The 24,257-nt window shown below is 39.6% G+C and overlaps 1 protein-coding gene across 3 annotated transcripts in view; it reads left to right on the top strand.

Moving 5' to 3' along the window:
- Nucleotides 1-6,586: 6,586 nt before the first annotated feature.
- The window catches only part of usp24 (ubiquitin specific peptidase 24), a 185,558-nt gene continuing 167,887 nt past the window's right edge, over nt 6,587-24,257 (top strand). For 2 of the 3 annotated variants that reach the window (XM_043699013.2, XM_043699012.2), the window contains exon 1: nt 6,587-7,125. In XM_043699013.2, coding sequence (XP_043554948.1) covers nt 6,805-7,125 — 321 coding nt within the window. In that variant the 5' untranslated portion in view covers nt 6,587-6,804. Of the gene's footprint in view, nt 7,126-16,542; nt 16,585-24,257 lie in introns of those variants that run through there. The other variant, XM_043699014.2, reaches the window with a different exon arrangement.

Below are 24,257 nucleotides of genomic sequence, written 5' to 3'. Positions count from 1 at the left end.
TTACATGGTTACTATTTTTGAGGGGCTGAAATTTATGCCCGTCAAAATTCATTCCTATCATTAGCAGAAGCCCAATTGATCTCTAAACGAATAAAGAAACAAAACGAACAGGTCGAGGCAGCGGGCCGTGGAGGGGGTCGTTAGGGCCGACTGCCTGCCCCTCTTCCGCGGCTATGTTAGGGCCCGGGTGTCCTTGGAGAAGGAGCACGCGGTGTCCACCAACACCCTGGAGTTGTTCAGGGAGAGGTGGGCGCCGCAGGGAGTGGAGTGCATCATTTCTTCCTCCAATTCTATTTTGATTTAGTCCCTACCCTCCACTTCACTGTTTTGATCACAAATCACTGCCCTTTGATGTGAAGGGCAGTGTTTGTCACTGGCCACCCGGGTGTTTTCCTATCTTCCTGGTGGTGGAAATTGAATAAAGATTCGTGCACTTTGTGTCTTTCACTGTGTCTCACACCTGCACACACACACACCATGGGTGCTGGGGATAAAATAAGCACTACCGCACTTAGGTGGTAGTGTGGGGGTTAAATTATTTAAGAAAAAAAAGATAAAAAAAGGAAAAAAAAATACAGAAACAAAACGAATTACGGCAATTCTGAAAACCCGGAGTGGAACACAATAGCCAGTGAGCTGGAAGACCAGGAGCAAAGCGGATCACCGGCAGACTGGAACGCTGAAGGGGGACATGACGGTTGGCACACTGACTCATAAATGTTGGTGTTATTTGTGGAGAACTAGGGTCGACGTTTACATGAGATATATGGAAAATTCCAGGTTATTTGGCCAAAACTAGGGGGATCTACTATTACTCGCGTATAGATGGTAATCCTACTCCGCCCCAATCGTTTTACTTTCCCCTTACAGCCCTGCAAATCTTTCTATTCAAATAATTTTTCAATTCTCTTTTCAAAGCCTCCATGAAATCTACCTCCACGACATAGTCATTTAGTGCAATCCAGATTGTGCTACTTAAACAAGAATCTTTGCCCCATTTTACCACTTTTGTAATGACTTTAAACGTGACCTCTGGTTCTCAGCCTTTAATATCTGGTCGGCCTGGATAACCCGAAGGGTTTGTTTCCATGCTGCACATCTCTAAACCAAAGGAAACAATATCTCCATATGTACCCTGCCCAGATCTCTCATGATTTTACAAACCTCTATCAAAGCTCCCCCGAACTTTCTCTTCCCCAAAGAGAACAAGACTAGCTTCTCCACTCAATCCACATGATAGGTTCCTCATTTCTGGAACTAATCACATGAATCTTTTCTGCACACTTTCTAATGTCTTCACATCTTTCCTAAAATGTGGTGTTCAGATTGAACACAAAACTCCAGTTGATGCTGAAGAAGTGTTTTATGCTGATTTATCATAACTTTATTACTTTTCTCCTCTAGTTCCAATTTATAAAGGACAAGATCTTGTATACATTACTAACTACTTTGTCAACCTGTCCTGCCACCTTTGATGATGTGTGCAGATAAACACTTAGGCACCTCTCTTCCTGAACACTCTTCACAATTGCAATTCCAGAATTTTGTTTTTTCTTTTCTGTGCAACATTTCTGAGCCCATGGAATAATTCATATGAAAGTACAGACTAGAAGCAGAGGTAGACCATTCGGCCGCTTGAAATTGCTTCACCATTCAATGGGATTACGACTGATCTGCTTACTCCATAATCCCACCTACCATTCCAGCTATCTCTGCATTTAAAATAACCAATGATTTTCACCATCTTTTGGGGAAAGAGTTCCAAAGACTCATGGCCCTGTAAGAAAAAAATCCTTATTATTTCTGTTCATTAAGTCACCTTTACTCTCCAAACTGCAGGCAAGCCTGTCAAACCTTTCCTCATAAGTACAAATCAGCCATTCCAGATAATAGGAGAAAGTGAGGACTGCAGATGCTGGAGATCAGAGCTGAAAATGTGTTGCTGGAAAAGCGCAGCAGGTTAGGCAGCATCCAAAGAACAGGAGAATCGACGTTTCGGGCATAAGCCCTTCTTCAGGAATCTTCATTCCTGAAGCCCTTCGTTCCTGAAGAAGGGCTTATGCCCGAAACGCCGATTCTCCTGTTCCTTGGATGCTGCCTGACCTGCTGCGCTTTCCCAGCAACACATTTTCATTCCAGATAAGAGTCAAGTAAACCTTCTCTGAACTGTTTCCAATACACTTACATCGATGTGTTTTCACCAATGCCCTATATAAATGAAGCATAACCTTTATACATCTGAATTAAATTTCCTTGCAATAAACAATAACATTTGTTACTTGTCCTAATTACTTGCTGTATTTCCATTCTAATCTTTTGTCATTCGTGCACTAGGACACCAATGTCCATTTGCAACTCAGAGCTCTGTAATATAGAACATAGAAGAATACAGCGCAGTACAGGCCCTTCGGCCCTCGATGTTGCCCGATCCAAGCCCACCTAACCTACACTAGCCCACTATCCTCCATATGCCTATTCAATGCCCGCTTAAATGCCCATAATGAGGGAGAGTCCACCACTGCTACTGGCAGGGCATTCCACGAACTCACGACTCGCTGAGTAAAGAACCTACCCCTAACATCTGTCCTATACCTACCCCCCCTTAATTTAAAGCTATGCCCCCTTGTAATATCTCACCATCTAACTTTTTTTATTCTTCCTGCTAAAATTGACAATTTTAAATTTTCCTATATTATACTTTTCTATGCCCATTTATTTGACCTAGCTATATTCCTTTGCCAGACAAGTTGAATATTTCCAGCATATTCTGCTTTTATTTCAGATCTCCAGCTTGTGGAGTACATTGTTTTTGTAATTTATTCCAATAAACTGTCTTTCTTTATGACCTTATTTCCTTTTTCAATTCTCAACTTGTACTTTTGGTATTTAATTTTGCACTTGTGGTTGATTCTCCTAAATTATTAACTTATCACAGTCTCCCCTTTTGTTTCATTTTTAATCTCTGTATCCTTAGGGCCCAGATTTTTCAACTCACTGAAATCTCTCAAGTTGAATATTTTTACACTTGATTATTTTCTTGTCTGTTCCATACCTCCTCTAAACCTATTGACATTGTGACAATTGTCTCCCAAATCTTCCTCTACTGAAACACCAGATCCAACACTGCGTCTGGCTTTGTTGGGCTAGAAAAATACTAATTAACAAAGTTCCCTTTTACAAGTTCCATGAATTCCTCCTAATATTTGCTCTTTGTTTTGTCATTTCTCAATCTACATTAGCAGAACTGAAGTCTGTTGTTATCATCCTACTACTACGAAGCTCTTCCACCTTTTCTAAAACTTGCCTAAAGCTTTCTCTTCTACTTCCTCCCCACTACTTATTCACTCAACAGCATCTGTACAACTCTAGTCCTGACACCTGCAGAGCGGCATGCATTAATCATATTGCATTTTGCTTGCATATTATTAAACTTTTTGACTAAGTTCTTTGATTTTTCTTATTATTAGATAATCTCTATTAGGGTCCATTGTCACTGAGATGCACTGAATAAGAAATCTAAGGAATATTTGTTTGGACATTTATAGATGATTGCTGAACATCTATTAATGGTGATGGTTTAAGGGAACATAACATACAATTGAAAATTAGGAAAAACCTGAAAAGAAAATTACAGTTGACCCAAAGAAATTCATGCATCTACATTTTAAGAATTCTCTCTGAAACGTCAATACATGTATATCTATGCTCCCACTAGTTTCTTCTCCACTGTGCAACTCCAAAGTCTGTACGCCAACAGTGGCTTCTGGAACTGGAGATCAAGGTGTCAGCACATCAACTGGCATGTGGACAACCTCATAGCTGCTCCACACAGTGCAACTTAGAGGAATCACTGCTGTATACTACAGCTTTATTTTCATCTAAAGTTTTGATGAATCTTTTCTGCTTGGATGACTGCAAAATAGAAGTTTTCTATTTTGGTAAAACAACGTGTCATCAAGCATTACAATTCAGTCTTTCCGCCACATTTTTTCTAAATAAACAGCTTGCCAGAGCATAGAACACTTGGGGAGTCTAAACCCACGAGTCAGATTTATTTCCAATAAAGACGATGCATCGTGGAATCATGAATCATAAAATCTATACTTCGGTCACCCCTTGATTTATAGATGAGATCTACTCAGGGTTGAGTGTTTCTGACATGGTTTTCACATCCATAATAGGCCAACTCAAACAATGATGTAGTTCGATGGACAAGTTGTTATTATTTTGAATGATTGATTATATGCTTCACCCAGTCATTAATGTCAATGCTTCTGCACTTCAAGGAAAACTTTGGAATATTGTAGCTTCTTTCTTTGCCTTACCCAGAGTACTGGTCAGTTGAGAGTTGAGGAATCAGTGCCTGGCAGAACACGTGGTTTTCGACCATCCAGATGGATCCAAAATGCATAATTTTGCAGGAGGTTTATCTGATGCAGCTGGTGCTAGTTTCAAGAAGGATACTATAACTTGCCTGACGCCATACTTGATCAAATACTGCTTGATGTCAACTCCACTCTTCAATTGAGCGCTTTCATTCATATTTGGACTAAGGCTATCATGAAGTTAGAAGATGAGTGGCCCCGAACTGAATCCAAACTGACCATCAGTGAGCATTCTTAAATTTAATACTGATGGATTGTGAGCAATTACTTATCCATATTTTTGATGGGTGGGAATAGTTGGTTTGGTCCCTTACGTTTATTGTAATGAAATAAAGTGGGCTATTTAACAATGACAACAGAAGGATTAGAAGAATTTGAGATGAGCTAAGTGCATTTTCCTAACTCCATATGTTGCTCTGATGTTATTTTGAAGTCCTATGATTTTTGGAATCCAAAAATCAAAGATTGAATATCAGGGTGTGAGTGAACTACTGCATGTTGGATATGTGCTGAACTATGCAGTATGCTGTACAAATACACACACTCTGGATTGTGGAATGTGGCGTACCTGAGTACAGAATGGTACAATGAAACATCTTGTTTAAAAACTTCTCTGTTATAACAGCAACAAAACAAAACAAGAAAACAGTTCCAACAGAAACCTCTGACCAGTCACTCAATTCTATGGAACATTCAGTATTGAAACAATAGAAATTTATTATTTTCCAAGTAAAGAATGTAAAGATTTAGGGAAGACTAGCACATAATAATGTCACTGGATTAGTAATGCTGAACTGCAGGCTAAATTTTCTGAGGACATGTTTGAAATTTGAATTAAATTTTAAATATCTGGAATAAAAAGCTTGTTTAAAGGTGACTACATAATTGTTGACTGTTGTAAAATCCCATCTGTCTCACTAATATCCTTTAAGGAAGGAAATCTGCCATCCTAACCTGGTCTGAGACAAAGAAACTGCACATGTTGGAATCCAAGGTTGTTTATCCTAACAAGTCTGGCTGAACAGATGGTTTTCGACTTGTGACTCCAGATCCACAACAATATAGTTGACTCTTAACTGCACTTGGGCAATAAATGTTGGCCTGGCAAACAACACTAACTTCATGACTGATTTAAAAAAAAACCCACCAACATTATTTTGAATATTTATTGATTAACATAACCAAGAGACAATGGGTTGTCCCAGTAAAACAAACCCACTACAAGTCTAACAAAAGCTCTCCCTTTGAAAAAGCCATAAAAGTGCACAAAAAGCTTAAGGAAACAATTAAACATATGAAACTTAACTAATTATGTTATTATTATTACACTGTGTACACCAGTCCCTGCAGTCCTACAATCATAGTATGGAGAACAGGATCTTGTATTGCAGTGGCTGGTAGTGCAATCTGGGTCTGAAGACCTGGCTAAATTGTTCTCTGGCTCTCATCTCTTCTATAAGTAGCAACAGTTTCTCCCTATCTACTCTGTCCAGACTTCTTCTGTTAATTTTAGCAACTCTACCAAACCTCCTTTTATCTTCTTTCCAAGAACAGTCAGCTTTTCTAATCTATTAATATGATTGAATTCCCAAGCCCCACAGCCATTCAGGAGAATTCAAGTTTTCTCCGCCTTCTCAATGCTTCCACATCTTCTCCTCCAAGCCATATTAAGAGTGGGTTTCACTAACATCAGAATAACGAAGCTTTGCACACAGTAGAAAGGGCTCTCGTGCTGCAACAGTAGCGTTTCCTCCTCAGGACCCAGGTTCAATTCCCCCCTACTTCGGAGTCGTGTCTATCATCTCTGAACAGGGTGATTAGGAAAATATCTAACACACTCCAGATGGAGGAAATCAGAAAGATATTGGGAAACGTTTAACCCCCCTCAAAATTAGTGGAGAATTAAAATAAACACAGTTAATATTTCAGGTTGATGACTTGTTGCAAACTAATGGTAGGGAGATCCAATAACAGATCCTCCTCCACTAGACAAAGTTAACTTTGTACACCCCAGACCAACAGCGGCACCTCCAAATGATGCCTTCCACTGGCACCATCGCAGTCCCTCCATCCACCGGCCAACAGGCAGCGACCTCACCAAAATGGCAGCAGAGATCGCCATGTGCGTCACCTCCGGCGGAATGGGCGCGGCTTCCATCGGCAAAGTAGGAACCGGAAGCAGCTTCTTGTCAACATGGCGCCGGGTGGCCCGGAGGCTGCACAAGAGTTTTAGTTGAGCGAACTGACAGGCCGGCGAGGAATTTTTCACTTACCTCAGAGTGAGGGGTTGAGCGGCCGCACTGAGTGCTTTCAGTCAGTCAGCCAGCCTGAGGCTGTGGGGGAGGAGGGGTTGAGAGGGTTGTAACAGGACGGTCTCTATGGGAGAGCGGGATTGAAGTGACAGGCTCTGTCTGCCAGGATGGACGTGGAGGAAGAGCACATGACGACGCTGCTGTGCATGGGCTTCTCGGAGCCCGCCGCCATCCGCAAGGCGCTCCGCATGGCCAAGAACGACATCAACGAGGCCGTGGCCCTCCTTACCAACGAGAGCCCTGGTCTCGGCTACGAGCCCATGGAGAGTGGCGATCGCCAGGTCGGAGGAGGGGGAGGCGGCGGCGGCGGCGGTGGTGGTGGAGGAGGGGGAGGAGGTAGCACCGGCTCCCGCGGTGTGGGTGGAGGGGATTACAACCGGAGTGGATTCGACCCTCCACCCGCCTACGACGAGGTGGTAGAGGTGGAGGTAAGGATTCCTGCGTTGATGAGAGTGTGGGCTACATCACTGGTACTCCGGTGATTTCCAGACTCTCATGGAAACAAAGTGGCATAATGATAGTCCGACAGGTTCTTTCGGCTTCGTTCTCCGAATCATGTTGCTACTATTCATAGAAGAACCGGTGAGATAAGAACTTCTGGTTTTCTGTTTATTACACAATTTTACAATATCACTTGATGAGGGACATTATCTGTCACTTTCACAAAAAATAGAATCAAACCGAGACAAGAATTCACGAGGTGATTTACACGTTAGTATGTTAGTACTGTGCTGGGAGTGATGCATATTTGTATATAATTTTTGAAGGACCAATATATACAACGTATCAGTTTTGAATTTTCTATAGACTAGATCTTATTTTTTAAAATTAGAAACTTCCGTACTCTTGCCTGCAAGTCAACTCTGGATGTGTTTGTCCACTGATATCAGCTAGAAAGCAGAGAAAAGCTGTTTTTGGCTCAAAACATTGATTATCTCCCATGGACTAAATGGTAATCCATGTGGATGGTTTTAATTCTCTCTTTCAGAGCACTGGTTCATAGACACTTAAAATCGTAGATGCTGGCTGGCAAGTTTTTGTTTACTCCTGCACATATAAATAATTGCTGAATGATGGCAAGTTGTTCCACCATCCTGTCAGAAATTCAAAATTGCTTAGTTGCCAAACACCTACAGTTAGGGGTGTAGTGAAATTGAGCAGCAATCTGCTGACTTCCTTTCATTGGAGACACAAAATTTAAACGCAAAGACCATGCTATGACCCTAATGAAGATAAGCTAGTTCAGTTGTGGCTATTGAATAAACCTTTTTAGTAAACTTGCAGATTCTGTCCATTAAGATGAGAGTGAGTCGAATAGATTGTTTTTGCCCATGAGGTTAACAGTGACTGAGATTGAAAGTACAGTGTGAAGCTTCAGCATTTTGTTTCCTAAGATGGTAAAAATAATTAAGTAAAATACTTGCATTGATTTATCACCATTCACGACATCTGGGCAACAATTGAAAATGTCACTATTGTAAGTAGGAAATGCAGCATCCAATTTACATGCAGAAAACTGCCAAAACAATTTGATACAGATCAGGTAATCTGCCTGTGTAATGTTGTTTTTGGGTTATGTATTGGGCAGGACACTGGCAAGAAATGTCCCAGTTATTCTTCAAAACTATGTTGTAGGATCTTTATAGCTCCCTGAGAATAAAAATTGACCCTCTTTAATGTCTCATGAAAAATGACAGCTGTGACAATATGACACATTTTCTAATATCTGGTGTGTTAGTCATATTTTGGACTCAGCATTGAAATGGTCTGAGCTCAAGGTGAGTGTGTGACCATGAATTGAACTGACAGTGTGAGAGAATGAAAGTTTGTGCATGTGATGTGTCAGACAATGAGTGCCCAGTCTCTTGGATGCTGTTGTACTGGTAAATATGTCTTGCAAATAGAATTCACTGATTCAGTTGGGTATCATTCATTTCTGATTTTACCAAAGGTGCCACAGTGGCTTTACAAATAAGATGCATGATTTTCTTCTATGTCTTGTGAAAACAGGGTTAAAGAAATATCGGAGTAATATAGCAATCCTGTTGTATCTAACCTATACTTTAAAGTCAGTGATGAAAATGACTGGAAAAATGTTCAGTTTACCAATTGAGTCATTGAGCACATTGTTAATTTGGAAGCAGAGACATAACAGAGATTTGAGCAGATAATCAACGTTGAAATAATGGCGAGTGCTGCACTGTGAGATCTCATCTTTAAGATGAGACATTTAACTGATTTATCTTGACAACCTCGTTCATCTGAAAGTTTCTGTGATGCTACCGAAAGAACAGTTTGGGAGTTCTTGTGATGCTCAGGCCAATATTCATCCAAGAGACAAGATAATTTCAAATAAAAACTTGCTTGATGCTCCTGTCTGAGGAAGAATGCTGTGTGTAAATTATCTGAGCACTTACCTAATTAATAGGGACTATATTTCATAAGCACTTAGTCCCAAAGGTCTTCACAAAAACAACCTGAAGTCATTAAAATGTGCCAAGTTTATTCTTTCTAGTTAGAGTTGGAATGTAATTGAGACTTGTAAGGGAATACTGGAGTTTCTGTAGCATTCCAGGTCTAATCAAATGGATGAAATATTGACATTTTCTTCTTGAGATGTCACTTTTTAAAATTTGATTTGCTGTTGCAATTTCAATATAATTTTTGCCAGATGGCTGCAATACATGAAGTTAGTCATAGCAATCATTATTAAAGTTTTTACTAGAGAGTGGGCAGGAGTCTGGAATGCACTATTTGAGAAGGTTGTTGAGGTGGATAACCTTACAACCTTTAAAAAATACAGATAAGCATTTGAAATATCATAACATCCAAGGCTGTGGACCTAGTGCTGAAAGTTGGGGCTCATATAGATTTAGTGTGGTTTTGGCAATACAAACTCAAGGGTCTCTTTCTGTATGATTCTATAATTATGTCCTTCCTTTCGGTGTATACCTTGTGATACTTACAAAAACAGCTCTTGCATGCTCTCTTCTCTCTTTTTTTTCCTTTTTATCAGTCTTTCTCTCACTGTTTCTTTGTCTTTCCTTGTAGCTACTCTTGCCAGAAGGTCTGCATCATTATACATTCCACTAATCTGCCTTGCACTATCCACTTTCACCCACTGTAGCTTGTCTGCAACTGATCTGTTCCATCCACCATCTAGGTCGAAGCCTGTTTCTGTTATCCTTCACTTTGTCCTCCAAAGAGTTTCTGTAGCTTTTCGGGCCTGATTAAACGGCTGAAGTATTGAACTTTTCTTTTCTGGATATCACTTTTTAAGAGTTTGATTTGCTACTGCAATATCAATATACATTTTTTTGTCATATGGACTGTGTGCAACTTTTGTGTATCTTACCATCCTCCTTGCAAAAGCCGGTTTTCTTCCACAAATTTTTCCTGTATTCTTTCGAAATCTAAAGGTTAAGTGGGTCTTAAGAATGTAGAATCTCAAGTTGTTTTCCATGTTTTGCATTTTAAGTTTTCCAGTTGTTAACATATCCTGTACCTTAATCAATTTACATCTGGCTATCTTATCCTCCTGACTTGGCACAACGTCCACCAACCTATGCTGTCATTTGTCTGTGGACAAACTGATCTCATTGTTTGAATGTGACATCATCCACTCCATTCTAGTTTCTTCTAACGTATGTCCTACTATTGAATTTATCTTTTTGATGCTTGTACTTAATCCGTATTCTAGGCTTCTACATTTTGTCTGGTCTATGGTATTTGAAAGGCCACTTCTGATACTCAAGTAGCATATTTATGTACATGTCTCTGTTTTTTCCCCAGGTACACTTGACTCTGAATATTTGTTCTGTGTATAGATTAAATAAATTTGGCCACAATACATAGCACTGCTGTACTACTTTTCTGAAACACACCTGATTGTTCATCATCTAGCCTGATGATTAAGACTTTGTCCCAATATAAGCTTTGTGTACATTTCAAATCTTTCCTGTCAGTCACATTTCAGCAACATGCCCATTAGCTTTTGTTGGTAAACACAACCAAATCCTCCTTCATAGTTTATGAAGCATATGTACATATTCTTGTATACTTTAAATATTTATCAAAGACTGTCATTAAGTCAAATATTCCCTCTTTTGTTACTACTCCAGGTCAAAATTCATGATGCATTTCACTTCTATCTGCTTCAAAGTTATTACTATTTCTCTTTAGGTATTTTTATTGAACCTGTTCAGAGATGTGATTGACTACTCTGGAGTAGGTGGGACTTGAACTCAGACTTTCTGGCTCAGAGGTACCGACATTATCACTGCCCCATAAGAATCCCTATTGGTTCTCTTTGAATTGATCTTGAAAATCATAATTTTGATGTACCGTACAAGTTCATAGCTTTTATTGCATTTTACTTCTATAGCTTTTTATAGGTAACTTACATTCCAAATGACTTGAGACATTTATCATTTATGTTATGGTATATTTCTGATCTTAAATGTCTGTTATCACTTTTAGTTCTGTTTGTCCAAGAACCTTTAATTGTTCTGTTGTTAATTGATCTATATGGAGTTTTTTTCTGTACTCATCAATATCAAAGCTTTCTTTGCTACTGAGATCGTAATGATTTATTTTTACTTTTCCTCCACATCTTGAGGATGCCTTCAATTTTAATCATTCTGCAATTAATTTCTGTAATTTATCCATCTTTTTGCCATTGCATATGTTTTGAATAAAATTTATGCACCCACTATCTATTGTTATCTTTTTCTTTCTGTTATGGTAGAGTCTCAAGATGTCGAACCAAAATACTTCACAACTGCATGATTCAATTTCTAATACATCTCAATCAGAGTTGTATTTTCAAGAAATATCTTGGCCAAATGCACGTTTGCATAGCTGTTATGTTGTGGTTTCTTTCAAGCTTCCACACTGCATATATTTTATTAAACCATTTCTCTTTAGCAACCCAGCATGCATTCTTTATCTTTTTAAATGTCGTCGTAATCCTATGTTTTCTTTTTCTCCTCCTCTATCACCATTGTTAATATCTCATCATCTTTTATCATCTCCCTGTCTCTCTGTTTTAGTGATATTTGATTTGCAGCATATTTACTCTTTCACTTTGTTCCATTTGTTTTTTCTTTCTTGATCTGAAAATGAAGAAACAAAAAAAACCTTAAGACATTTGTATTTGTTTTTTTTTTAGTAAACAATTGTGTGAATTCATCTCTGATCTCATCAAAAAAAGCAGATGTGTTTTAAACTGTGTTGAGAAACAGCTCTGAATATGGAGTATCAAGACCCATGTGTCGGACAGGGTATAAATAAGCCATTAAATTACATACTGAACATAAAATGCCTGAAAGGAAGTCTGATGTGTTGAAAGAATGGGCAGTTTTAGATTTCTGTTGACTACTTCCTGATTTGGTTTTGCCATTTGGCAGATTTGTTTGAATTAAATGTAATGCAACTATGACACAGTCTGGAGTAGTACTCACAAAGATGGTAGGTTTGACTCCTGAGTCTATGCTGAGTAACTGATCTTATCGAAGTTAGAAATTGGGATGTTACATTTGGCTTTGGAACCAATGAGGTGATAGGGAGGAGAATGCAGTTTAGCCTCAGATTGCTAACCAATCAGTTGTGATGAAGAGTTTTTGATTGAAGAGCCTGTACGCGTTCATGTTGTGGTCACAGATGAAGAATAATGACTAGCACGTAATGAACTGTGCTTCAGATGATGTCGGCATCTAAACAATGACCTGTGAGCTTTTGCAGCTTAAAATTGACCTAAATTGTAGAAACTTGGATTTTTTTTATCTTTGTTGCTTCCTTACATTTAGTCTGTTTGAACTTTGTGAGCTTTCTGGTTTGGGCTGATGGAACAATGGTTAATTATTGATGAATAAGTTGGACTGCATGGCTGTGTAATCAACGTGGTTTGTCAACTATTTAAATTAACATAAGCCACTTGAAGCGTTAGGTTCAGCTCACAGGATTCCAGGTTTAAAACCTCACTTCAGGTTTTGAGTACCCAATTCAAGGCTAACACTCCAGGCAGTAGTGGGCGCGTGGTGCCCTATCTTTTGGATGAATTGTTAAATCCAGCCCCATGCCTCAAGGCTCAGTTGAATGTAGAAGATCATGTGGCATTATTTTGAAGAAAGTGAGTGGTGATGGAAGGCAGTGGGGTATCAAATGTGCGGGGGGAGGGGGCAACAGCATCTCTGAGGAGAAAGCAAAGTTACCATTTCAGGTTCAGTAACCCTTCAGTACTGGTTGTAGCTAGGAAAAGGTTGTTATTTATGCAGAAGATGGACGGGGAGTGAGTGAGGAGTAAACGATAGGTGGAGATGGTGTTTAGAGCGAGAGAGAACAGCAATTGAGCAGACAAAGGAATGGGTAATAGTCAGCTGGAAGAATCAATATCTGCTATTGGGGACCATTAGCAACTGACAGTGGGTTAGTTGTGGTAACAGCCCATGTTACAAGGACAGGTTTGTGGGATTGGTGTAAGAATACAGAAGAAGGTGTTTAGACCGTAAAATTATTGAACTTGATATTGAATCCGGAAGGTTGCATCATCCCCAGGCGGAAAATGAGATACTGTTTTCTGGAGTGCGCTGAGCTTTGCTGCGGAGCTGTCGCGAGCCTGAGACCGAGATGATGGCCAGGGAACATGGTGGTGTGTTCAAGTCGCAGGCAACTGGAAGTTTGGTCTCCTTTGTGTAGACAGAATGTAGATGTTCAGCAAAACGGTCGCCCAATCTGTGTTTCACCTCCCCAGTGTAGCGGAGACCACACTGTGAGTAGCAATGTTTTCTAAGATTTTCAGTCCCATCTGGGTACAAGACCATTCTGGGTCCACATTTGCTTTCACATATTGCACAAAATTTATACTTTATTGCAATACAGTAACTACAAAACAATGATCTAATCAGTGGTTCAGTTGATGCACTTTGGGACACCAGCATGTTACTTCTGACAGACCAGACAGATGTCTTTTGATCTGTTTAGTGACATTCTCTTGTTGTAATTTCTTCTGAGTACCTAATCACTAAAGGTGACTGCTTATTAACCCTTGCTAACTGTGACCACTGTGTGAGATCTGTGGCATTAATTAACTTAACAATACATGAACAACACATAATTAATCTCTCACTGGCTAGGCAGTTTGTGCCCAATTTGATTTGTTTTCTATTAAGGATGATGGTCACCTTACAGACATCACTTTGTACTACTTCCTGACTGGTTCCCAAGGTATTAGATTTATAATTACATCCCTTTCTTTACATCTTTTCCCTGTTAATGTACTAACTTTTATGACTACTAAGATAGGAGGGTCAGTTACCTCAGTTGGCACGTCCATATTATATACTCTAGAACAAAGAACTATGTCTTCAAATGAAATAAACTGTTTCTCTTCAAAGATCTTCACAAATTTGTAGCAGGTCATACAATATTTAAGCTTAGTCTTGGGCCATATGTTGTTCAATCTCACTTTTTGCTATGTGCAGCTACATAATTAAACATAATTGACCATAATTAAACAGGACCATCTCTGACACCTCCCTCCCCTTCCTGGACCTTTCCATCTCCATTAATGACGACCGACTTGACACTGACATTTTTTACAAACCCACCGACCCTCACAGCTACCTGGATTACACCTCTTCCCATCCTACCTCTTGCAAAAACGCCATCCTGTATTCCCAATTCCTCTATCTCCGCCGGATCTGCTCCCAGGAGGACCAGTTCCACCACAGAACACACCAAATGGCCTCCTTCTTTAAAGACCGCAATTTCCCTTACCACGTGGTTAAAGATGCCCTCCAACGCATCTCGTCCACATCCCGCACCTCCGCCCTCAGACCCCACCCCTCCAACCATAACAAGGACAAAATGCTCACCTTCCACCCTATCAACCTTCGCATAAACCAAATCATCCGCCGACATTTCCGCCACCTCCAAAAAGACCCCACCACCACGGATATATTTCCCTCCCCACCCCTTTCCACCATCCGCAAAGACTGTTCCCTCCGTGACTACCTGGTCAGGTCCACGCCCCCCTACAACCCACTCTCCCGTCCTGGCACCTTCCCCTGCCACCGCAGAAATTGCAAAATCTGCGTCCACACTTCCTCCCTCACCTCCATCCAAGGCCCTAAAGGAGCCTTCCACATCCATCAAAGTTTTACCTGCACATCCACTAATATCATTTATTGTATCTGTTGCTCACGATGCGGTCTCCTCTACATTGAGGAGACTGGACGCCTCCTCGCAAAGCGCTTTAGGGAACATCTCCGGGACACCCGCACCAATCAAACACACCGCCCTGTGGCACATCATTTCAACTCCACCTCCCACTCTGCCGAGGACATGGAGGTCCTGGGCCTCCTTCGCCGCTGCCTCACCACCAGACGCCTGGAGGAAGAATGCCTCATCTTCCACCTTGGAATATTTCAACCCCAGGGCATCAATGTGGACTTCAACAGTTTCCTCATTTCCCTTTCACACACCTCGCCCTAGTTCCAAACTTCCAGCTCAGCACTGTCCCCATGACTTGTCTTGTGTTTTTAGTGAAATTCAAATATGCAATGCTGCAGCTTCAGTTCTAACAATAAAACAAAAATTTATTGTGCAAAAGAAGTGAAGACAAAATAGAATAAACTAGGCATTTTACATCTAACACATTTAAAAATTTTAAAACACACTATGAAAATAGAACTCCATTATTCTCAACCTCATCCTATTACAGCACCTAAACTTCAAAGAGAATTCCTTTCTCTATTCTACTTGGGGTTTGATTTAGCTGTGGCCGCAATTCCTGGTGATCATGTTCTGATGACATTTTCCTTGATTCAGCATATAACTGAGTTGAGACTTTCTCAGGTTCGTATAACCCCTTCAAAGTTTTAAGTAAACTCTTCTAGTCTGGAACCATGCAGCTTCAGCAAATACTTCTGCAAATCTACTCCAATCTGAAATTAAAAGCTTTCTTCCAAGCTGTGCATGTTTCCAACCAAACAAATCTTCTCCAAATTCGCTGTGCATGTTTCCTCAAGCCTAAAAAATCAATTCTAAAATCATCTTTCTGAATGCCAGATATACAACACTATTTACTTTGTTCACACATAAACTGTTGGCAATGAAAGCAAAATTTCATTGCTCTCCAAGTTAATCATTAAACCCCTGTGTATTTTGTGAATGATAGTTGAAGGGGACCTAAGATGATGGTGACCTTGATTGCACAATGAAAATGTATGCAAAATATAAAACAGTTACATATGTTAAAATGCAGCAATTGAATGCCACAACTTAAATGTAAAGGCATTGACTTCTACTTGCAATGGTCCAATTTCAAGTAGAATCTACCTAATTTTTTCCTTTTCTCTGAGTAAAATGTGAAACTTTCACTTATGGCATCTCTACTTTTTCCAATTCCATTAGAAGATTGTTATTCTGAAAAATTAACTGTTTCTGTATGGAGACTGAATATCTCCAATATTTTCCAATTTTTATTATAGATTTCCAACATCTGTTTCTGCACATTTTTCTTCTGTGTTTTAGGGTATGTGGGTATGACTGACAAGGCCAATATTTGTTGCCCATCATGATTGCCTTAAGTGAGTGGTTTAGGAAGCAATTTCATCAGCGTAGTCATGGTGGGCCAAACAGCCTGTTTCTGAACTGTAATGTTGAATGTTCTATAGGTCTGTAAAGAGTCAACTATGTAGTTGTGGGAAGGACAACGCTTTTTTTTAAAAGGATGTTACTGAATCTGATGAATTTTTAAAACTGTCTTTATAGTTTCATTGCCATCGATCCTGAGACTTCCGATTCCAGATTCTTATTAGTTGAATTTGAAGCTCACCCTTCCCCAAGCCCCAGAAAAAATGGGTTGTAAATTTGCTGCTACTCAGGTAAACAGCTACTCTCTGTCTCTGCCACTGTCTCATGCCATAAATATTAATTGCCTGCTGAAGAATATGTACTGAAGGAAATCTATTAGGAGAAAGTGAGGACTGCAGATGCTGGAGATCAGAGCTTAAAAATGTGTTGCTGGAAAAGCGCAGCAGGTCAGGCAGCATCAAAAGGAACAGAAGAAGGGCTTATGCCCGAAATGTCGATTCTCCTGCTCCTTTGATGCTGCCTGACCTGCTGCGCTTTTCCAGCAACACATTTTTAAGCTCTGAAGGAAATCTATTGCCATCTAACTAAGGTGCTAGGACTGTGGGGTCTTGACTCAGATCCATGGTTGAACTGACCTCCAGCTGGTCCCACTTTAATAGTTAACAAAACAATTAATATTGCTGCCACCACCTCATAGAATTGTACAGCATGGAAACAGACCCTTCAGTCCAACTCGTCCAAGTCAACCATGTTCCCAAACTATACTTGTCTCACTTGCCTGCATTTGGCCCATATTCCAACAAACCTTTCCTATCTGTGTACTTATCCAAATGTCTTTTAAATGTTGTAACTGTACCTCCATCCACCACTTCCTCTGGCAGTTCATTCCACACATGAACCACTTTGTGTAAAATTAGATACTCCTCATGTCCTTTTTAAAGCTTTCTCCTCTCACCTTAAAAAAGTGCCTCCTAGTTTTGAAATTCCCCTTGCTATTCACCTTATTTATGTTCCTCATGATTTTATAAACCTCAGCCCATTAACCCAATTGATCAAGATCTCTTTGTAATCTTAGGTAACCTTCACTCCCATCCCTGGGTTTTCTGTGCAGAATTGCCGAGTTCTTATGATTCTACAATTCAGTAATTAAATGAACTGCGCACTAATACAATGGACACTTAACATCTGCTTTGAAATCCTATAAAGCACTTTTGAAACATCACTTCCCTTAATTTTCCTTAATTTCTGGTGCACTTAGTTCCTATTTTTAGGTATCGTATTGATGACTCTTGTCTACTGCAGGTCACATATTCGAATAAAGTAATTCCTCCAGTCAGACCACACATTGTTCAATTGGTTGGCCTAGATGCTTCCTGAAATCACAACTCTAATTGAGATTTATTTGAAATTGAATCTTCCAAATCATGTTGTTGTGAAGTTTTTTGATTAGCCATCTTGAGATTCTGCCATGCTGCTGTGATTTTATTCACATCATATATGATTGTTATTTAGCACAAACTGGAAGTTAACTGAATTTTGTCGGTGCTGGTGAGTAATGCATCCATAATTCTGGACTATAATAGCATTGAAGTTCACATTCCCACTTCCCCATGTGCTTCAGAAATGAATGTTCCCTTCCCTGTTCCCTTACCCTCGCCACAAAGAATATTGTAGGTTAGAGAGGAAGCCTAGTTTCCCTACCCTTTTCACCAAAAAGCACACTACAGATGAAGTTCCTTCATTTTCCTGATTCTATTTTTATGTGTTTACCCGGACTTGTTTTCCACGATTTGATACCACTGGATTGTTAACAAAATGTTTGGTGCTGAGCTCTTCTACTTCCCCTAAATATTTTCATCATTACTATGTTTTGGTGTGATTGGAACACTGTATTGTTAATGTGTACATGGTAGTTTTGTAGATTTTTCCTGGCAATTTCTGAGAGTAGTAAAAATAATATTTCCTATTTTTCTCTCTCTTCTTGCCTGAGTGGGTTCGGCCCTTAAACCTAAACTCTGAGAAATGGTACTTTCAGATTAACTTTGTGATGATTTTAATGTTTTCCATTATTTCGAATGTGCCTTTGTAACAATGACAGCGGTAGTGAATAATATGGAACAAACACACTATACTCAAACTGTTCCTGTAACTCCTAGAATGTCTAGAAGACTACTAAATCCTTGAATTCAGCAGCAACATGGGGTCGAATTGCTAAAGGTTGGAACAGGGCTTCGTGGAACTGTCCGAGGAGGAAACTCAAGGACATGAGCAGCGTAGCTGCTGCTCGGTCTCTACAAATGGCCTTGTCACTTCTCACTGCGAGCCGATGGAGGTCACCTTTCCACTAAAACTCAGTACTTGAGTTGAAACCCATGGAACTGTGATCTCAGCTTCTCCTTTCTGTACCTGTCCAATGCTCCAAGTAATAGGCAGAGAAAACTATTTTGAAGATATGGTTGAGAAGCCATATCGTAAAAAATATTCGTAAGGCAATCAAGCCAAGGATTTTGTATAGTTCTTTGTATACCTTAATGTCAACTCCTGTATAGATATTTTCTATTTAACCTGTTCAGAAATGTCACCTCTGGAGCAGGTGTGACGTAAACCCAGACCTCCTCGTTCAGGGATGGGGCACTACTACTGCAATTCTGTGCTGAATAGTATGCATGAGGTACCATAACAAAGGGGTCTTGTTTGATACCAAGTTGTGATGTAATATGGGCTGAAAATATGTTGCTGGAAAAGCGCAGCAGGTCAGGCAGCATCCAGGGAACAGGAGAATCGACGTTTCGGGCATAAGCCCTTCTTCAGGAACGTAATATGACAACTGGCATTAAAGGAATACAGGATACATTTTCAATGGATTTACCAGTAATGCATATGAAGTTTGTAACTTCTCACACCATTCTTTTTGTACTTTATGCAGAGCATCATTGCAACTGTTATACAAAAGCTGAGGCAATATTGATATTAGGTACTGCACATTTAACTTAAAATATTTAAATTTTTAAAATTCAAAATGGTTGTTTAGTTCTGCTCCTTCATTTGGTAGTGAGCCAATCACAAGGTGGCTAATATTGTGGGCCGTGGTCAGGCATGTTCAAATGTTGGTACTTGTTGTAAATATAATCTATAACAATGAAAAAGTGAGTTTTGTAGCAAAATGTGGAATGAAGCATATGGGGACTTTACTGTTTAGCTTCACTACTTAATCCTACACAAAATTGTAATGAATTTAAATACAATCTATTGGAAAAGAGCCATGAATCATACCCAAGGATACACATGATTTTTGTCTGCTTGATTATCATGTTCAGCTAATGACACCACCACTCGCTCAAGCAACCTTGTGTCTTTGTGAAACCCTTTCTAAAAAAAACATTACTGCATTTGTATGGAATCTAATATCTGTTGTGCAGGAGTAGGTGAGATCTAATAGTACTAATAAGCGATAATACATTCATTGGGAATGTAGTGTTTATTCTTTTTAAAATTTCAAATTAGTATTTTTTGTCAATTAGTAATTGCCTGGCAGTGAATTCTAAATTCTGGAGTCCATTAAGTTCTAGCTTGCAGGACTATGTTTAACATTGACTCAATCCTGCCCTTGCTGCTGATAAATTTCTTTGCACAGACATTTCAAATTAATTTAATGTTGTAAAGCTGTTCTATGTAGAGTCAGAGTCTGCAGATATAATTCTTGCATAATTACTAAGAGCCTACAACATTGAAGCAGGGTCGCTGGACTCTGATTTTTTTATTGTTTACACAAACCCCTATTCCTGTAATCCTGCAAAGTTATCTTTTCTACTTTGTGATTATGCACTCGTGGAACATGGGCTTCATTGACCGGCTAGTATTTATTGCGCTAAAGAATATCTATCTTCCCCTTTAGCGAAGAATTGTCTCCTGAATTTCCTGTTGGATTTAGTAACTATGTTGTATTTACAGCAATTAGTTTTTGTCTCTCCAACAAGTTGGAATATTTTCTCTATGCCTGTCCAAAGAACCTGTTTGAAAAATACTAAATTTCATGGTTTGTATATTTTAGGAATATAACTTTTTTAGGTTGAGATTTGAAGTGTTAAATGTAAAATAAATGGGAGAAACCCTGAACTGAGAGGTTGGGAAACACCTCTAAGATTTCCATTCAGATGACGGTCTGTGTTTACTTACTGAGTATTAGAGATGTGAAAACCATAAACATTCTCAATAAGTTTTCTCAAATTAGAGGAAGGTCTGAGAGCAATGGGTTAATATGGTTTTAAATATCCATATGCTTTTGAGATCAAAGGATATTTGGAAATTGAAGTTAGTTAGTTTAAATATCTATCTAGGGCATCCCAGGGCTGCCACATTTCCATTGGGTTAGATTGTAGGGTGGCGCTATTTTGATTTAGTCTTAGCTGTGTATTTTCTTCAGAAACAATTGGTTTGCTCACTAGTAACATGTCACTTACATTTGGAACTGAAACAGCTTGGAAGCAAATGGACAGAAAATTGTCAGGAGCTTCCAAAAAAACTTTAAGCTAGAAGGCAGTAAAGTTTATTGTTTGGAGGTCCACATTCGTGAAGAGCTTAAGGAGAGTTAGAGGATTGCTTGGCTGAAATCTAATAGAATTTTTAAAAATGCTATGCGTGTATACATTAAAGGATCTTGAGGCATTTTCACTAGACCAAACAATTGTGTGTCACAACTCTCCTTGAAGAGAATTTTGGCTCTTTTCAATGTCCCAGCATAAATAAGAATTCATGATGGTAATAAAAATAGGAGAGATGTCCTGTTGACATTTTTGTGTTTTCAAATCTAAATGTTTGCTCAATAAACCTATTTTGTCTAATTCTTGTACAGTTAAGGTATTTGTTATAAAATGTGAAATTTTGTACTATGATTCTTCCAGTTAACCGACAGTTCAAATTTCCTTTCAAAAGTTAATTGTCTCCTTTGAGGTCATCATAAACCCCTTCATAATTTAAACAATCTCTGAATCAGTTCTCAATCTTCTTGTTTCTGAAGATGAGAGCCCAACTCGTTGAGCCTTTCCTAACTGGTATATCTTTGTTCTTATTTCACTCATCCAATTGAAAGCTAATCTTAGGAATGGTGATTGAGGCTATATCAATTGTTGTGAAAATCCATATGGTTCACTAATGTCTTTTCGGAAAGGAAATCTGCCATCCTTATCTGATGTGGCCTATGTATGACTCCAGAACCACACCAATGTGATTAACTCTTAATGGTCCTCTTAAAGGGCTGGGTAAGCAATTCAGTTCAAGTGTAATTAAGAATTGTTAACAAATGTTGACTTTGCCAGCGATGCCCAAATCCGACCAACAAATGTCTTATGAATTATGTCTTATTATGTTACTATATTCTGTCAGAATCATTTGGCAATATTATCTGTCGCTCCAAGTTAAATGTTGGTTGTCAGTTTTGACATTTTACTTTCAATTGCTGAATTCAAGTTGTTTGTTTTTATAAAACCCATCAATAAGTCACCCAAAACAAACTTTGGCCACACCTAAGAAAAGAATAAGTACTCTTCTGTCATTGCTTCTTGACAATCCGAGTGTAAATGCTACAGTTTTGTCTTATGCAGCCTATCTATCTACTTGTTGTCTTCCTCATCTGAAGCCTAATTAGTTTTTGGATAAATGATGGTGATTTTACATTCCATTAAATGGTATTTTCACTTAACAAAGCAATTTACTGGAAGCAATTTGGTGTCCTACTTTCAACAACTGTTGAATATTTTAAATGTGCTATATTCACTTAGCATTAGTGAAATTAAGGTATAATTCTTTGACAGGACCCTTTGAATTTAACATTGATATGATTAGTTATCGCACAACATCAGACTATAGTCCAACAGGTTTATTTGGAAGTGCAAGCTTTCGGAGTGCTCCTCTTTTGTCACCTGATGAATGACCAGCACTCTGAAAGCTTGTACCTCCAAATAAACCTGTTAGACTATAATCTGGTGTTGTGATTTTAACTTTGTTCACCCCAGTCCAACACTGGCGCCTGCACGTCATGATTACTTATGGTCGAGTCAAACTAACTGAGGCTTTGTTGTATCTTCTTGTCCACCGCATTTACATGCGAGGTTGAGAACAGGTGGTTGGTTTTCACTCCGAGGAACTTGACACTCTTGACTTTCTCCACGTTCACTCCATTGATATAGATAGGGGGCGTGACCTACTCCTTTCTTCCTGAAGTCATCAGTTCTTTTGTTTTGCTGACATTGAGAGAGAGATTGCACCACTATGCCAAGCCATCTATCTCCTTCCTGTATTCTGACGCATCATTGTTTGATATCCAGCCTGCAACAGTGATGTGGTCTGCAAACTTGTAAATACTCCTTGTATGAAATTTGGCTGCGCAGTTGTGACTGTACACAGGGGGTTGAGTACACATCCTTGTGGGGCACGTGTATTGAGGATTATTGTGGAGGAGGTGCTGTTGTCTATCTTCACTGATTATAGTCTGAGGGTCAGGAAGTTCAGGATCCAGTTGCAGAGAGTTGTCAAGACCTAGGTCTTGGAGTTTTGCAATTTGTCTGGAGGAGATAATGGTGTTGAAGGTGGAACTGTAGTCACTAAGTAGGAGCCTGACATTAATATTCTTATGATCTAGATGTTCCAGGGACAAGTGTAGGGAAATGGCATCCACTGTGCACCCATTCTACTGGTAGACAAATTGCAGGAAATTAAGGCAGGCTGGGAGGCTAGAGTGGGCCATGACTAACTTCTTGTAGCATTTCATGATTATGGAGGTCAGACCCACATAGTGGTAGTGGTTGAGGCACTTTGCAAGTGTTTTCTTTGGTACTGTGATGAAGGTGGTCTTCTTAAGAGAGGTGGGGACTTCCCATTGTAGCAAGAAGACTATGAAGATGTCAGCAAATACTTCCACCAGCTGGTCTGCACAGGGTCTGAGTGCATGGCCAAGGACTCAGTCTGGGCCAGTTGCTTTCCTCTGTTTTGCTCTCAAGCAGACTGATCTGGCACCTGCAGCAGTGACAGAGGGAGCAGGTGCATCTTAGCTTTCGGGGAAGGTGACACCGCGCCACTGGCATTCTGCTTTAACTGAGCATACAAAGCAGTGAGTGTATCAGGGAAGAATATGACTTTGTCCACTACTTTGTTCTGCTTCATTTTGTATCCTACCACAGGTGGCAGATATCGGTCTGGTTAGTTTGGGCTTCCAACTTGTCAGGTACTACTTCTTGGCACCTTGAATGGCCTTGCAGCGTCATATCTGGACTTCCTGTCAATGTCTGGGTCATCCAACTTGAGTGCTGCACGCCTGATCTTCCGTAGACAGTAAATTTCCCTGTTCATCCAAGTTTTCCAATTGGGGAACACATGGATTGACTTCTTTGATACACAGTCCTCTTTACACTTGCTAATGAAGTCAATGATGATGGTGGTGGTGTACAACCTGTTGAATTCTTGAATATGGTGTAGTCCACTGATTCCAAGCAGCCCTGGAGAAGCTCTTCCACTGCCTCAGACTAGCATTGTATTACTTTCTGTGAAGGATCCTCTCATTTCAGTTTCTGCTTGTAAGTTGGGAGGAGGACCTCAAGCATTTTGACCTGATTTTCCAAAGTGTTGGAGCGGTAGGCATCTTTGGTTGTGTTGCAATGGGGACTCACTTACAATTGTGCAGTGATAGTCCTACTTACGTTTACTTTAAACACCATAGTTTGGCCACTCCATATATCTGTCACCATTTTCCATAAATTTCTGAATTAGTTGTTGAAATTATACAAGCTGATACACATAGATTGGCAACTGCAAAAAGGTATTTAGTTCCAACCATCATGCAAATAATAGCTTGATTAGACTGCAAGACTGAAAGTGTAAGATTGGAATTGACCTGCTCTGGCAATCTGTCAAATGTTGGCATTCTAAGCATTTGATGCCATCATGATATTAATAGGTCAAAAGGTTACTA

Source organism: Chiloscyllium plagiosum, unplaced genomic scaffold, assembly GCF_037043375.1.
Source record: "Chiloscyllium plagiosum isolate Xiang-an unplaced genomic scaffold, Cpla_swu_hap1 HiC_scaffold_9, whole genome shotgun sequence".
NCBI classification, from domain to species: domain Eukaryota; kingdom Metazoa; phylum Chordata; class Chondrichthyes; order Orectolobiformes; family Hemiscylliidae; genus Chiloscyllium; species Chiloscyllium plagiosum.
This window is presented reverse-complemented; position numbering and strand designations above follow the sequence as displayed.